The sequence below is a fragment of the Aristolochia californica genome, unplaced genomic scaffold, assembly GCF_029961685.1.
Source record: "Aristolochia californica isolate CCGP_79_NKW_82.1479 unplaced genomic scaffold, dmAriCali1.0.hap1 SCAF_7, whole genome shotgun sequence".
Taxonomy (NCBI): Eukaryota; Viridiplantae; Streptophyta; class Magnoliopsida; order Piperales; family Aristolochiaceae; genus Aristolochia; species Aristolochia californica.
The window spans coordinates 38,999,668-39,010,091 of record NW_027182268.1 but is presented as its reverse complement, the minus strand read 5'-3'; the positions used below and the strand labels follow the sequence as shown (position 1 = coordinate 39,010,091).

The 10,424-nt window shown below is 39.4% G+C and overlaps 3 protein-coding genes across 3 annotated transcripts; 1 reads left to right on the top strand and 2 right to left on the bottom strand.

Moving 5' to 3' along the window:
* Positions 1-462: 462 nt before the first annotated feature.
* On the top strand, positions 463-1,576 carry LOC137936889 (putative F-box protein At5g55150). Its single transcript, XM_068781836.1, has 2 exons — positions 463-1,037; positions 1,196-1,576. Exons 1-2 carry the CDS (start codon positions 557-559, stop codon positions 1,360-1,362), a joined length of 648 nt encoding a protein of 215 aa, XP_068637937.1. The 5' UTR covers positions 463-556; the 3' UTR covers positions 1,363-1,576.
* Positions 1,577-1,954: 378 nt separating this feature from the next.
* LOC137936890 (large ribosomal subunit protein eL31) lies at positions 1,955-4,583 on the bottom strand. Its single transcript, XM_068781838.1, has 2 exons — positions 4,460-4,583; positions 1,955-2,426 (listed from the first exon to the last, which is right to left on the bottom strand). The coding sequence occupies exons 1-2, from the start codon at positions 4,540-4,542 to the stop codon at positions 2,147-2,149; spliced, it is 363 nt and encodes a 120-aa protein (XP_068637939.1). The 5' UTR covers positions 4,543-4,583; the 3' UTR covers positions 1,955-2,146.
* Positions 4,584-9,058: 4,475 nt separating this feature from the next.
* LOC137937645 (serine/threonine-protein kinase UCNL-like) lies at positions 9,059-10,424 on the bottom strand. Its single transcript, XM_068782753.1, has one exon. It carries the CDS (start codon positions 10,422-10,424, stop codon positions 9,216-9,218), a length of 1,209 nt encoding a protein of 402 aa, XP_068638854.1. The 3' UTR covers positions 9,059-9,215.

Below are 10,424 nucleotides of genomic sequence, written 5' to 3'. Positions count from 1 at the left end.
CGTGCAGAGAGATCGCAAAAAACCAGTGACACCTGGTAGCGCTCCCTCCTAACCATGGTTACCGATGTTCATTCAGAAAACCTAAGTTTGGTTACCCTGAGTTGAACCGGGTTGCCCGAGTTCAAAGGCTGAACTACTATGACTCTTGTAGCACTAGAAGTCTAGAAGGGGACTGGACTCAAGTCCAACCAACCTTGCTTGTTCTTAACTTTTGATTCCTTAAAAAGTTACTCTAATTAAAATAACGATATTTTCTTTATTATATTTACAATATTGCCATTATCTCTATTTTATAATTATAAGTTGATAAAAAATAATAATATATTTACTATTGACAATATATCTATTTTAATAAGAAAATCTATAAGTAATATTTTAAAACAGGGTAACTTCTACTATAAATATTCTATTTAAAAATATTATTTTAAATATAATTTCAGAAGAATTTAATAATATTACGGTGGAGAGTACCAGCACAGTCTCCCTCTTCAATCAATTCACCGGATTGGAAATCCCCCTTCCTCCTCTCACTGCTCTGCAGTACTCTACCGACAAGATGGAGCACCTATGGAAGGCCGTCTTATCGTCGCCACCCGCTTCACCTTCCGACTCTGGCTTCGTCGTCATGGCCCTCTACGGTCAACAGAAATGCTTAGCCTTCTATAAACCAGGGAACAACGCATGGGTAGCTCTGGACATAAATCAAACTCAGGATATAGCGGGCCTGATTTGTTCTAAGGGGCATTTCTACGCTGTCGACTATCGAGGAAGAGTCGTAGCCTGCGATCTTAATACCCGCCACTCCCCAAATACGATTGAATTCGCTGCGGCGCCTGAGCGGAAAGATTACCATAGCAGTAAGCGGTATCTGGTAGAATCTATTCACGGAGAGTTGTGGCAGGTCGTGGGGTGCAATCGTCTTTACGATACTCATGGGGAAGTAGGCATCGAGGTTTTCAGACACAACGGAGCCGAGAAAAACGAGGAGAAGGGATGGGTTCGTGTGGCAGATCTCGGGGAAGAGATATTACTACTAGGTTACTACTCTTCATTCGCTTTGTCAGCTTCTCACTTCAGTGCTTTCACTGCTTGTAAAGGAAACTGGATCTACAATGGAGGGTTCTGTTACCCAAATAGTCGCATCTTTATTTATATCTTCTACAGGAAATTTGAGTTTCTGTTGCTTTTCAAGCAGATTTTCGCGCCGAGAATCCAGTTTCTTCTGCAGAGCCAAGACCGGCAGGAGGCACAATCTCGTTGGCCTTCGTTCACCCCACCGGCGAATGGGAGGCGGCGTGCTTGCGGTGGTGGCTACCCGCGCAGATGGGGTTACTTCTGAGTTCACATGTTCATTCAGAATAGAATTCTCAGCTCCTTCTCCGGGGGAATTGTTATCGGTACTGGTTTTGATCTTCAGACTTCATATCATTATGACTGGGAGACCATGGGGCAAGATTGAAAAATACACAACTCTGAACAACAGCTTGTACCTTGTACACAGTCAGTTACAGACTTTGATCAGCACCTTGTCACCAGCGTGAACTATTGTTGAAAATATTTTGCTCTATTATCTTAATTAAGCGGGAGTGCATGGTGCAGCTTTAACCGTCTCAATTTAGTGTTTCGCAAGGCCTGAGGACTCTCTTTCAAGTTGAATGACCTGCTGATGCATTATCATAGCAGAAGCGAGACTTGCAAATTCACATCACATACTGATACATCACAAGAGTCATGAGTATAGTGTGAAATAGAAATCAGCAAAGAAGACTAAGATAACCTGTGGCACAACTCAGGATAAATGACCACATCTTTAGGCCCACTCAACGCGGGGGGCTTTGGGCAGTAGATAGCTAAATGTCCAACCCCACAAACTTCAAATAACCTGACAGGTCACGAACCTTTTGGGTATTGGAAAAAAAAAAAGAGACGAACCCAAGATAGCATAGTCAAAGACTGAGTGAACTATTAATTCTGGATACGAGGGGGGAGGAAAAGTGGGAAGCAAATTTGTGCTCTACGCACAATAAAGTATGAACCTCACGCATAACATAAGTCTAAACAACTTCGGTTCCAATACAAGTTGCATCAAAATTTTAAACTTGAATAAATTTAACTCAAAACCAGCTAGCTAACATAAAAGTTGAGTTCAATCCCCTTCTTCAATTACCTTAGTTCCCAGACCTTTCAACCCTTCTGCTGGGATCTCAGCAACAGTCACAAGTGAGTAGAGCTCCTCCTTAGCATCTTCCTCCTCATTCCTCTTCCGAGCAATGCGCACACGTACCCGTCTAGGGACACTCCTAATTCCTCTGCTCCAAATGTGCTTGTTTAGCTTAACATCAACACGCACATCTGTAGTTCCCATTGCCTTCTGAGCAAACTTCCGGATCTCTTTGATGGCTTTAGGAGCCATCTTCTTGAATGTGCTGTTCAAAAACAAAAACATGCAAAAAATCTTCAAAATAAAATATCATGCACATAACAAACACACCTCAACAACAAAGATCAGATCTTACAAAATTACCAAGGCAATTCACGAAAGAAGTAATTTGACCCCAAAAGAGACCACTACATACAGCAACCAAAATCATGAATGGAGCTAGCTAGAAGGCATGGAGGGGGCAAAAAGCACTTATACAATAATAAGGCAGAGCACCAGTCATATAAAAAGGCTACCAATTCAAGGATTAAATCACACACTAAAAGCATCCTCCTGAATACTTGTTCATATTAGTGGCTCTAAACTTATTTTTATACAAATCTCATTCCAAGACTTCCCGCAAGAAGGTGTTGGAATCCTGACTAGTTAAAATTATTCATCAGTTAAAACTAACAGTGTTAACCTTAACAGAAACATGTAACTCATAATGACGAATATAGAAAATTTAGACAATTAACTGTATAAGAAAACCAGAGACTATAACTATTTGAAAGAATTCAAATAAAAAATAAAAAAAAGACTTTGACAAAATAAAAAGATTACTTGTATAGAGAAGATAATCCCACCTGCCACAATCAAAATGACTTTTTTTTTTTTAACGTATGACAAAGATAAGCCATGCACAAGAAATTTTATAAAAATATTTGACCCGGTGCTACTGACTATCAATATCATCTCGACTTCAGAACTAAATTTGGTAATGAAATAGAGGACATTCAGATCGCAGATGAACAAGAAAGCACATCTAGCAAATTCATAACCTTATTAAGGAGCACCTGGACTGTTAGAAAACCAACAATTGTTTTTAAAGTCATTTCCAAATCGTACCATGTCACAATGCTGTTAACATCCAACCAGCTATATAACCACCACTTTGCCACCTACCACTCAACCCAGTTCAACAATTGGGGCGAACAATGTTCACTTCATAATGAACAATGCATTTAATGCTTTAATACAGTTTTTTTCTCATAGAAAGGACAGTAAGAAGGCAAGTAGTTCATAGCAAAGATAAATCCATAAAGCACTTTGCTTTGTGAAGATTCAACTCAAAGACTATTGATGGCTTGAACCAGGGCATTTCAATGGTGCACCAGCTAGGGGATAAGAACAGTGTACTAGCGTGTAAGAATCACATGGCAATGATCCAGTTCAACAGAATTGAACTGGTCTATCCAATCCAGTCTCATTCTCACATGGTATATAACCAGTAGACTTTTAGGAGGTCAGACAAGGAAAACAACGATCTCAGCTCCCACAAATATTTGCTCATGGCTAAGATTAATTCTGAAACTATTATGATCATTTAGTAAAAGAGTCATTCTCACCCAAAAATGACAGAAAACCAGAAGCAAGTTTGCATAACTCAGAACCAAAAGTTACAAGCTCATGAGCCGTTAAAAGAAATGTAAATTCCAATCAATATTTTATTAATGCATTTAAAATGCAGAGGAAGGTGAAACGCCTTGAGGTCGAAATCAAAAAAAAAAATTAAAAAAAAAAAAAGAGCTGTGATGTAATATTAGAGGCTAAAATGAATAAATAGCAACATTCAGTTCAGATCTTTCCAGGAAATATGGAAACAGGACAGGATACAAAATAATACTAATAGTACTAACAGAAGGGGAATACGGGAATGGGAAACACAAAAACGTTAGCAGTCCCTCAGATCAACCATATACTTGACGACATATAAACGAATTCAAAGCATCAAGCTCCCCCACACAATTCTAAACTACTAACAATGCCTTTAGTTGTTGCACGTTATTGAATCTAGACTTGTTTTTAGTGTTTTGAACAGCATGAATCTGGTCTTGTTATACATAATAGCTATAAAGAAACATCCGCTTGCTTAAAAAAGATAAAGAATCACCTGAAACATCAAAACACAGCTGCTATAGTGAAGAGAAGCAGATTCGACACAATTACAAACAAAAGATCACGAAATGGTCCGTGAATAGATAAGAGAATTTCCGTAGCTTAAACTAGGTAAAATGATTGAAATAATCATTAACTAACCATCCATGTAGACGCTTGTGGAGATTGACAGTGTATTCCCTGGTAACAACCTCCTCCTTTCTTCCTTTCGTTTTCTCCACCATCTTTGCAGCGCTCTCCCTACGCCCAAAACACTAAAGTTGCTTCGGCTGCTAAAGAAAACCCTAGTTTATCAACGATAAGTTTTTATACCCTACTTGATTGAGGAGCGCAAAATTACGGACCTGACCTCTTCGGACTAAAGTCTAAAGCATTAATGGTGATGGTCGGACCGACTCGGGTTTTTCCTCAACCCCACTAGCGAGCCGGTCTAGCATCAGTGGTGATGGCAAAAAGGAAAATAATGAAGAAAGTGGATTATTTGATCCACAATTTGCACCGAAGAAACCGGTGGATGAAAAAGAGTTCACTGCTCCAAACACTTTGTTGGTTGGGGAGAGAGAAGTTAAAATTTTAATGAATTGATTCAACTTTTAACTCGTGTTAGTATAATGAGTTTAAGAGCACTAAAAAACAAATTTCAGTGTTAGTACCCAAAATGAAAATTATGACATAAACGAGAGAATGAATAATTTTTTGTAATCTACTTAAATATAACATATACCTAAACAGATAATTAACCAAAATAAACATTGTTACTATACTTATAAGTGATTTAATGTGTAATATTTAAATATATTAATAAACTAATTAATGAAAAACTATATTATATTACTTAATTATAACAATTTATTATAAATTAATATAATAATTATGTGTGACTATAATAAATTATAAAAAACAAATAAATAATGTAAAAAATAAATTAAGTGAATATAATAAATAAATAATTTTTTTAATAACGTAAGATATACTAAAATTGAAAATCACTAATTTAATACAGTAATAAAAAAATATATAATAAATAAATAAACCATTGGTCTAATTAATTATAGCAATGGGATAATTAAACCAAACAAATTTATCAATGTTTATTTTAAAAAAAAATTATGACTATTAAATCACTAATTTAATACAATAATTAAAAATAGATATACTAAATAAATAAAATATATATATAAATAAAAAATATGGATTATTTTAAAAAATAAATATAATGAAGTTATGACGTTGGTTTAATTTTTCATCACTTAGTAAAATTTAAACCAGCGTCTTCTTCTTCACGACACCAATGCGTCATCTTCCTCACAGTGCCGATAATGGCGGGCCAGCAGGCAACAATGACAGAGGTGGTGCTCCAACGATACACTAAGAGGGAGAAGATAGAGGGAAAAAAAATCCGGGGGAGGACAACCAAGAAGGGAGAAAAATCGAGATGGAAAAGAGAGTGGGAGAAAAAAATATCAAGAGAGGAAGGCCAAGAGAGAGGGAGAACAGAGCGAAATGAGGGGAAAAAATCTGTTCGGGGGAGGGAGAAATGCGTCCCGTGCACGATTCATGTGGATGATTTGAAAAATAGGTATGAAACACGATTCCCCCATTTTCCCCTGAGAATATTAGTTGGTGTGATTCAAATAAAGAATATCATTTTGGACTAACAACCTGAATGAATTAACGGAATAATGCACACGTAATTCATCTCTGCTTTATTTTGGACTAACCCCCCTTTGGTGGACTCACCTATTTTAAAGACATAAGCTCATATGGTAATCAAATTTCAGTGAGTTAATTGATTAAGTAGTAGATGGTTCTCCTACATAAACTTATGAGAGATGGATTGGGCCTCACCATGTATCTTTTGAAGGCAAATGTGGAGGAGTATGACATTACTCTCATAGTGAAAGAATCTCATAATGGAAAAATTAATACGGTGGAACTTACATGAAGTCTCATAAAAGAAGTGTTTGAGTTCTGTTTGTTTTCTATAGTAGTTGTTTACTTTGTTTCTTGTTAGGGGGGAGGTTAGTGGAAAGTGAAAGTGAATTGTTTTTTTGTGTTAGTGTGCTTAATGAAAAGTGCAATGTAAAGTACTTTAATGTATTAATGCGCACAATGAAAAAATTAGTGGAAAGTGGATAATGAATTTATTAATAAAATACTTTAATAGATTTAATTTTATTAAGATAGTTTTATTTTAAAGTTGTAATTAACAAAATAAGCTAAATAATTTAAATATTTAAATAAAAATTAAGTTAATTAAATATTAAAAACAATATACCTAAACAAATATGGCTACTTTTATAATATTTAGATACTTAATCAAATTCTTACTTTTACAAAATCTAAATTATCACTCTTAAATTAGTAATTTAATATACTATTAAGAGTAAATGAATATAATAAATAAATAAATAAGGTATTTTATTAATAAAATAAGATAGATTTTTGTTAGTCTAAATTAATAAAATAATTACAAAGCAAAATAAAAATATTTAATTAATTAATTTAAAATTAAAATACTTAAACAAAAATATTTACTCAAGATACTTGATCAAATTCTTACTTTTATGATATCTTAATTATTACTCTTGAATTAGTAATTTAATATAATATTTAATATTTTAAAATAAAATAATTAAATAAATACAATATTTTAAAATAAAATAATTAAATAAATACAATATTTTATTAATAAAATAATATGAGTATTTTTCATTAAAATCAAACTGAATTAGTTTAGTCTCACTCTAATAACGTGCTCTCTTTGTTGTAAATAAAGCACCAAATTGCAATTAATCAATGTAATATTCTCTCTCCTAAAATTTCATGCATTAATGGAGGGGCGGAACCCATGGATGCGACAACCAAGAGTTATTGAAGCCACATGGGGGTTGAGGCCCATCTTAAATTATGTCCCCAAATAACCGTACAAGATAAAAATTTGTTGTATTCGATTACTCTGTATTCCGATACTAGCTGGTGATAGAGTTCATGCAGCCTGCAGGTGTTGCAATCAACTGCGGCGGTAGTTCTGGGAGATGATCGCAGTCCCTTCCACGATCAACCGAAATGGAATGGTTATATATTAAGAAACCAGTGACGAGGGTAAAAAGAAGGGGCGTTTTTCCGTTCAAGAAAAGATCTGCTGCAAATACGGTGGCATCTAATCGCTGCAGGTGGTTGCCCATTTATTATCGGCGAATCGACAATTCAGTAGCGTACAATAGTGCTCACATTGATCGCTCATGAAGTTCAATCTGCGGTCACATATTCGACCAGGCGAAAGGAAATTAAAGCTATTAATAGATTCATCGTCTCGACGGAGGAAAACGAAGAAATTAACGAAGATGGTTTTGATTGATTGATTCGGGGTCAAAGGACGGCGTGGGAGAGATTCTCGACTGGACAGGGATTGACGACAAGGATGTTCGTAGAACAGTGAAAGGTTTCTCGTGTCCATCGTTCGTTTTCTACGTCTTGTGTTTTTTACTTCTAATTCTGATTCTGTAATAGTCTCCGTACAGAGACGGTGAGAGTCTATGAGAGAGAGAGAGAGAGAGAGAGAGGGAGAGAGGGATTGAAGGGACAACAATGGTGGAGCCGTGGGTTGCTCCCTTACCCATTACGTCGCACAACCTTTTCTTTTTCTTCTGAAAAAAGAAACAAAAAAAGCTCTCTTATTTCGGTTTTTCAACATTTTCACAAATGGCAACCGACAGACAGCGAGCAGGATGGTCTTCTTTCGGGGATATGAAAGGCCACTTTCAGAGGAGCCCGCCATTAGAAGCGGCTAGTAAAGAAAACGAGGCTGTTTACCTAATGAGACAGGGGAGCTTTTTGGTCTCTAGCACCCCTTGTCCCTCTCTCCCTCCCTCCCTCCCTCCCTCCCTCCCATGGTCGCTTCAAATCAGTGACAGAAAGCAAATAAAAGCCCCGATTAAGGCGAGTCCGCTGCCTCTCCTCTTCCAAGTCGCCATCGTAGTATCTTCTGCAAATACTTCACTTGGGAAAAGTTTCCCGGCAAAATAGATCCAACCAATTCCTCAATATTCAGTAGACGTTACGAAACGGCGATTTTGACGTCGTTCGCTCAACGTTATGTAACGTATCAGTCGGTGAAGGGTCGTAGCACTCGAGTGTCGTCATCATGAACAGCGGTTTAAAAGCTTAAAACCGCATCTGCCCGGCCTCGTCGATCTTTTCTTTCCATTCCTCACACAACTGAGAAGACAATGTGTCACTCTTGATTACGGTGGAGGTAGTGCGATCTCAGACAAAACCAAAAGGGCGCCATGATAACAGGCTTCATCTTGAGATTCGGAAGTTCCTTCCAGCAGATAATCCCAACCATTTCATAAGCTGCAACAAAAGCTTGACATGGATTACTCACGAGCTCCCGTCTCTTTCCCCCCGACTCGGAATCCACCTTTTGCTTCCTGTATGTGGAAACCATGATTTCGCTTTGACGATCTCTGATCGCATAACAAAAGAAGAATTCGCAGTCTCGAGGCGACGAGTTCGTTCTGTTTAATTTCGTTTCTTCCGGATTCTGGACGGACAGGTGCCTTCTCCGGCTCTGTCGTCTTTCTGCGTTGCTTCTCCGCTTCCGTAAATCCAGGAAAGGATCTTCTACCGTATCAGAAACATTTCAGAAACGGAAAATAACTGTTACGCACTGAAAAAACGGCACGTCTACCGTGGTGTTGTCCACATGAACTGGGGTGCGCACTACCCCCCAGTATAATCAAATATTATTATTAATTAATCTATAATTACGATACAAATTAGTCTTTCTAATCAGCTAGCAAAACATCCGGGTGATCCGTGATCCCTCTCGCGTTTCGGTGTTTTTGTTGTATATGTACAAAAGCAGAAAAAGGGCGTAACGAACTCTGTGTCAGAATCCCGTGAACGATACGCTACGCCGGCAGTCAATCGACGGTGACGGCATCGACGACGGCGATCCAACGGGTGACGACGGCGGCTGCACCCTCTGCTTTTGAAAGTACTCCACGATGTTAAACTCGTGACGTGTGTCCTCCGCCTCCGCAGCCATCAAATCCTCCGTCGAAGCCAGAAACGGTGGTCGAGACACCTCCGGTAGAAGGTCCCACTGTAGCCCGCGAAAGAATGCGTGCTCCTTCACTTCAGCCGCCCCTCTCTCGTAACCCAACCGCTTTGTCGGGTCCTTCTCCAGCAGCCGCGATATTAATTCCGTCAGCGCGGATCTCTTCCCGATGAACTCCGGCGATTTCATTAACACGTTACGAAACGTCTCCTTTCGGTTTTTCCCGTAAAAGGGTGTTCGCCCGTAGGCCATTTCGTACGTCAATATCCCGAGTGCCCACCAGTCTACGGCGAACTCGTGTCCGTCGCAGCGGACGACCTCCGGGGACACGTACTCTTCGGTTCCCACGAACGAGTTGGACCGCTCCCCGGCGGAGAAGCTCTGCTTCCGACGACTTACGGGTGAAACTCTCGCTGATTTCGCCTTCTTTAGCCCGCTCCTCTCAGACACGATTGATAACATCCGCGTTAAATGCCCCCGGTGTTTCGGGCGAGGTGGTGAGGGATCCGGAGACGGAGAGAAGGGAACCGTTGTAACCACTTTTTGTTTTCTTGGCGCTAGAACGCGGGAGAGGTCGAAGTCGGTGAGCATGATATGGCCGGAGGCCTGGATAAGGACGTTCTCGGGTTTGAGATCGCGGTAGACGATGCCGAGACTGTGGAGGTATTCGATGGCGCAGATGATCTCGGCGACGTAGAAACGAATGGCGGAGGGGGAGAAAACTCGGTCGGTCTGATGATAACGGAGGACGTTGAGGTCACCACCGGGGCAGTAAGGAATAGCCCAGGCGAGATATTCATCCGTCTCGGTGGAGCTGAGGAGGGTGGGAAGAAAGGGATGAGCAAGGCGGGCAAGCACGGACACCTCCCAGCGAGCGCGACGATCGGCGTCAAATTTCGTATGCAGAGAACGCTTCTCCACGACCTTAACGGCGAAGGGCCTGCCGGGGTATTCCTCGTTCCTGACAAGGAAGACCGTCCCCATTGCGCCTCGACCCAGCACCCTGACAGCCGACAGCTTCTCCAACTCCAGGTCCAT